Raw genomic sequence first — 6,668 nt, forward strand, 5'->3', positions numbered from 1 at the left:
TTAGTTTCATCATCTTCTCGATGAGCGGACAAAGGGTATTCCTGGAAAGGGAACAATTCGATATCCTCCGGTTAGGTCGGGGGTAGTTTCGGAGCGTCGAGAATTATCATTACAAGGGAATCGGGGACTAAACGGGCGGCAGGTAACAGGCGCGGGGCGCCGGCGCTACCTGCGCAAGCGGCCCGCACCCGCGGATTAATCAAAATGCCTTTTATTAAAACAGTTCTCTTTATTCATTCATTATAATAGTAATAATTGCATTAATACCTATCAATCTTTATAATAATGTACGCTTCATAAACTCCACAATATAAAAATACGTTCTTATACAATACACAAAAATAAGCGGTCATCTCGAGATGACGGCATAATGCACTATGGCGTGTGTACATTAAGGCACGATGATGGAGGGCTACGCCCCGGGAGGCGTCAGGCGGGCGTCGGCGACTAGATCACAGGAGGAGCGGGGCCCAGCCCCGGCTGCAGGCTCTCATCTGAGCGGCGCCGGGAACGAAGGTACGGGCGCGCACCAGCGCGGCGCGGCGCACGCGGTCAGCGCGCAGCCCACGCTCGCCGGGCTCACGGGTACGAACGCGTGCAGCACGTGCACCTGCGGCGGCGGCGGTTGCCGCTCATCCTCCTCATCCAGGTACGGCCGGAACAACTTGAACGGCTTGCGAGCGGGCTCCGGCGTCGAGCGGGGCACGAACGCAGGCTGTGGTGCGGGCGGCGGGGTGGGGCGCCGCACCGACAGGTCTATCGGTTCAGGGCTCAGCGGCAGCGGCGTGGGCACCTGAACAGGCGGCGTGGGAAGTACTGCGGGCGGCGGCGACGGTAGCCTCGCGCTCTCGGGGGAGCCAGCGGAATATGGCGGTGGTGAAGGCGCCGGCTGCGGGGCTCGCCTCAACAACGCGGCGCGCAGAGCGGGCTCGGCCTGTAGCCACTTCTGAATCTGACGGCGATGGATGCCAAACTTTCTGGCGGTCGCGCGCTGGTTCCCGCGACATTGAGCGTCACGTCTGTAGGCTTCAAGAACTTGGAGTTTGAATTGTGGTGGGAAAATGCGGCGCGAGCCAGCGCGACCGTCGGTGCGGCGGTCGGAGGGCGAGTGTGCGTGGGCGGCGGCCATGGTTTGGACACGTGTGCGCGTGGCGGCTGTCGGCGCCGGACTGACTGTCGGCGGATGTCGGCGCTCACTGCCCGCGGCACCGCCGCACCGCCGACCCGCGCGGCGACATGAGCCCGCGACGCGAGCCGAGTGTGCCCGTAAAGGCCGGTTCACAATGACGAACAAAAACACTCGTTTGTTATGTCTTGAAATAATGTAAGGTGCCTTTTTCACTACGGATTATTTGCTTCGTCTTGAAATAATGTACGGTGCCTTTTTCACTACAGATATGTAGAAGTTTCGTATAAGTAACCGCGTGTTTAATGTTAATTAATTATGGAAATCAACCACGTAAAATACGTTAAATAAAAATACCTACATAGTATGATGACATGTATGTACGGAAGGACCATTGTTAGGGTTCCGTAGCCAAATGGCAAAAAACGGAACTCTTATGGATTCGTCATGTCTGTCTGTCTGTCTGTCTGTCCGTCTGTCCGTCCGTATGTCACAGCCACTTTTTTCCGAAACTATAAGAACTATACTGTTGAAACTTGGTAAGTAGATGTATTCTGTGAACCGCATTAAGATTTTCACACAAAAATAGATAAAAAACAATAAATTTTGGGGGTTCCCCATACTTAGAACTGAAACTCAAAATACTTTTTTTCATCAAACCCATACGTGTGGGGTATCTATGGATAGGTCTTCAAAAATGATATTGAGGTTTCTAATATCATTTTTTTCTAAACTGAATAGTTTGCGCGAGAGACACTTCCAAAGTAGTAAAATGTGTGTCTTCCCCCCCCCCCTCCCCCTGTAACTTCTAAAATAAGAGAATGATAAAACTAAAAAAAATATATGATGTACATTACCATGCAAACTTCCACCGAAAATTGGTTTGGACGAGAATAGTTTTTGTTTTTTTTTAATACGTCATAAATCCCCTAAATACGGAACCCTTCATGGGCGAGTCCGACTCGCACTTGGCCGCTTTTTTTTTAAATTAGGATTTACAATTGTCATTAACTAACTACTCAGACTCAGTCAACTAACTACGCAGTACGCACACCTATCAACATTCGTGACAACACTGATAATTAGTCAGTTGCTTTGTCGTAGTAAGTTTTTTTTAAATCTTAGAATATAAATTGCATGAACTGATGAACTCATATTTATATTTTTAATGAAATAAAGAACAGTGTGAACGTTTACCAAGGCAGTAATCTCGCTTGCCTCATTCTCGGCGTGAAAAAATGCCGCAAGTGGGAGCCGATAGCACGTAGCGCCACCAATGCTATCCTTGTTCAGCCCGTAAGCCATGGCGGAAAGAGCGAGACAGACACTTGCCCTGCCTGGCCGCTGCTACATCCGTTTACGAAACAAGTTTGCATGCGACGTTGCCGGGCGGAGCAGCAAGGCGCGGGCCGCGTTCATGAGCTCAGGGTGGGGGGCGCGGGCGGACAAGAATGCGCACGGAGCGGCAGCGCCGCCGTCCGCGGCAGACAGGGTGTCGCCGGCTCGCCGCCGTAGACAGGCCGTCGCTCGGCGGCGCTAGCCCCCCTGCACCCGCGCGATCCCCTCCGAGCCCGCAGCGTACATCAACAAGTTATTTCGGCCCAAACCTGTGTATGGTCAGAAGATCTCAAGTGATATGCCGCGTGGGAGTGCTTGTTGCATTTTGAATCGCATCGGTGGCTTAGCGCCATCGCCGTTTCGAGGAAAGTTGTTTTTTTGGTGCGAACGACGGCCGCCTGCCGCGCTGCCTTGCGTCCGGCGACCGTGAAAACAGCCATCCACTCCCCTAGCGATCAACTTTTAAATTATAGGTCCGTAGGTTAATACCTACGTACTCCGATTTAGGTACCTGCATGGACATCTCGTCTTTAATGTAGCCACATCCTTATTTTGACTATTAGATTTAGGGTAGGTAAGTAGTTTTGTAAATTTAAACTACGTTCCTGTTTTTAAAAAACTTGATCTACTTACAACTGTAGTTCGGCGATGACCGCATATTAGCGCATCTTTTCTTATCACATCATAACCAGACTTTTTTACAAAATTCACAGATCACATTTATATCACATTCACATACGTAAATAGATTTCGACCGAGATAAGTCTACAACGATTTTGATAGCACACGCAGTGCAAGTGTTATTTTAAACGTCAAACTTCTATAAAATTATGACGTATAAATAACACTCGCACTGCGTGTGCTATCAAAATCGTTGCAGACTTATCTTGGTCTTACTGAACAAGAATCCGATTACGAATGTAGGGCTCGAGTTGTCCTAGGGATCAAGAGATGGCTAAACTAATTTTAAATTTAAATTTGATCGATAATTATATTTTGTCTGCAGAGCATTTTAACCGACGTCAAAAAAGGAGGAGATATGTTAGGTACCTCAGAACTCCGTCATTTCTGTACCGTAATGGAAAATTATTTTTGAAGTGAAAACTTCTTTAGCGGCGCTGGGCACTTTTTGAGGTGGAGAAAAAATGATAAACTCGAGACAGCGTAAGGCGATCACGTGACCGTAAGGGGCGTAAGGCGATCAAGTGACCGTAAGCCCCGTAAGGTGGCCACTCATAATTTAAATGGCATTTAAATCAATAAAGAAAAACTCAATATTATTTGACATTTATGCATGCACTTCTTTGCTTTTAGTACGTCACCGACCACTGACGAGATGCATACACATGTACAGAAAATTAAAAAAAAAATCATGAATATTATAGTTGAGTTGGGGTCCCATAGTGAAAAAAAGTATGCGATTTCACTTTGGTATACGAAGTCTTAATTCAAGCATTGCAGTCGACGAGTAGAACAAAAATAAAAAAATGCCTTCGTGCGTGTTAAATAGTTGCAACAATAGCACAAGAAAATATAATATAAGGGATGGAATAACATTTCACCGGTAAGCAATGGAATAACTGTTGATTTACGATTATTTAGTTTATCATATCACGAAACATCACTTTCGAACATTCACGGCTGGAAGCCATTTTCTTCAGCGCAAAGATTAAGTTTCTCAGACGTGACACATTGGTACCTACCTACGAAATGGTTGTATACGTTGTTGGTTAATTGCACAAAAGTTACGAAGTATATATTATTCTCGTTATTTATTGAATGTTTTAGTTATAATAACGTATTTTATAATATATTTATGTTACATTAAGGGTGGTAAGTGCAAAATTGTTACCGAGAATCAAATAGAAATGTGATGAATCGTTAAAAAATTTAATATACTCCGTGATACTAGTATGTACTTAGAATAATGTATAGAAATAATATTTTAGGAAAGAATCCTCGTTCTCACTCGTGCGATATATAAGTAAGTAATTTAAAAAAAGGTAAATTATATTCAAGTTTGCGTTTTAGTGGTTGATCCCATTAGAAAAGTTGCTCGGTATGCACCTATATATTCACGTCGTATAATATTGCAGGTCATTAAAAATAACCCTGTACGTAGGCAGAATATGAGCAGCTGTCATAACAGTTTCGCCTCTGGCCTAGATACGCTTATTCTTCACCTTAGTGACAGACGTCAAACGCCGAAAGACTTTGTTCGAGATAGCGTGTCTAGTTTACATATTATGTCTATGACAAGATGGGCTCCCAGAGACCTTGACGTTACGTTCCCTTATCGTTTTGTTAAGGGCGTTTCGCGAGTGAAGTGAGACTGTCGGCCTTTGACTACAATTAAATTGTAGTCAAAGGCCGACAGTCTCACTGGTGTTGTAACAATTTCTTACTTTTGTGTTACTTTAATGCAATGGGTCCCATAATAGACATTTGATCCTAAAAACAAACCCGATCGATAATTACCATAAATGAAAATTAGTCATGTAGCCTATGATGCATCACTTATAAGAAAAACTTAAAACTAAAAATGGAAAAATAAAACTAAGTAATCTTTAAAAAAAAGTAAAATCGACTTCAAAAAGTTTATAATAAAATTAAATATTATCCCGTTTTATATGCGCTAGCAACTAAAACGTTTGAAGTCGGTGCCAGGTCATATTTTAAAAGCGTCAACAGGTCAACACCCCGTCAATTGGAATGAATGTAGTTTGATTAGAAAGAAAAAAACATTACATACTTAACCAGTATTGTAACTACATATTTGACAGTAATAACATATACTAATCTATGTATTTGGCTTAACAAAACCGACTTCAAACGTTCCAGTTCCTAGCGCATATAAAACGGGATATTAGTTTATTTTATCCTTTTTGAAGTCGGTTTTACTTTATTTAAAGATTAATTTTATATATGTACCTAAGTATAGGTAGATTCGGGACCGGATCTAGGGTAGAGCGAGTGGAGCGGCCGCTCTAGGCGCCGGATGGCCAGGGGGGCGCCAAAATGGCAAATGAGAAAAAAAAAGTTTTAAAAGACGCGAGTTGCGGGAGGGGGGGATGGTGGAAAATACACTTGAAAACTTCAACGAAGGGCGCCAAAACCCGACTTCGCTCTACCCTGATCAAGGGCTCGGGCCGGCACTAGGTAGATTGATCTCGCCAAACCGGCACTGAGGGCAGTCATCTGCGCAAGTACTTGATTAAAATTACACCATGCTAATATGGGGCCCACGCAGCCGGCTGGCTAAACAACTTGCCAATTGAATCAGCTTGTAGGTACCTAGTGTAACAAGTCTTAAGCACCCATAATCTTAATACCTTACCTACTAACGGACACCCTTGCAAAAGGCCGATTTATTTGCAGCATTATTAAAAAATCTCTAGTGTGCATGTAGGTAGGCTCAGAATAAGAGAAAATATGACAATTAGAGAGCTAAGTAGGCAACTTTTAAAAATTATCTTTAATAATATGAAGGATTCGTCGTGAAGGAAGGGCATCCAACGAGATGCAATCTCATTTATTAGATAATGCGGGGTATGTGAATTTGGAGGCTTTAAAGACGTTTTAAAACAAGCAACCTAAATATACAATAAATGAGAAAAGAACCGAATAAACTAATAGTTTCCTTACTGAAGTATCCCCAACCAGCGATTATTTTCCCAGGCGTACTATTTAGCACTTGAACACAATACTTATGACTTAAGTATATATTATGTAGACGCCACGAACTTCCGAGGAACGATGATATAATATTAAAACAAGATAATTTCAAATTAACTACGTAAGTAGGTATTTAATCGTCATCTCTTACACCTCATCCTCGTAGCTTAACCTTTTGGACGCCAATGACCGATATATCCGCACCGTAGATTCAACACCAAAGACCGATTATTCGGTCACAGACCACAGAGCAACATCGACCTACATACATACATAAAGTTAAACTTCAGTTTTGACACTAGATTGACATCGTGTGTAATCAAGAAACGGTGACATTGTTCTGATAAGAACAGTTTGCGATCGACTGACACTCTGCCGTGCCCTGACAAGGGCAGTTTTAGGTTGCTCTGAGAAGAACATTTTACGTTGTCCTGAGGACAGTTTAATATCCGGAGTCTGCAGCATCCCCGTCGGACTCGTCGTGTCTTTAACCAGCGAGAGCGTATTGACACGGCATGGAAAACCCTTT

The 6,668-nt window shown here is 43.8% G+C and overlaps 1 protein-coding gene across 1 annotated transcript; it reads right to left on the bottom strand.

Moving 5' to 3' along the window:
- Window positions 1-209: 209 nt before the first annotated feature.
- On the bottom strand, window positions 210-1,259 carry LOC134661857 (uncharacterized). The gene has a single exon (XM_063518069.1). It carries the CDS (start codon window positions 1,127-1,129, stop codon window positions 491-493), a length of 639 nt encoding a protein of 212 aa, XP_063374139.1. The 5' UTR covers window positions 1,130-1,259; the 3' UTR covers window positions 210-490.
- Between the last annotated feature and the right edge of the window lie 5,409 nt (window positions 1,260-6,668).

The sequence above is a fragment of the Cydia amplana genome, chromosome Z (genome assembly GCF_948474715.1).
Source record: "Cydia amplana chromosome Z, ilCydAmpl1.1, whole genome shotgun sequence".
Taxonomy (NCBI): Eukaryota; Metazoa; Arthropoda; class Insecta; order Lepidoptera; family Tortricidae; genus Cydia; species Cydia amplana.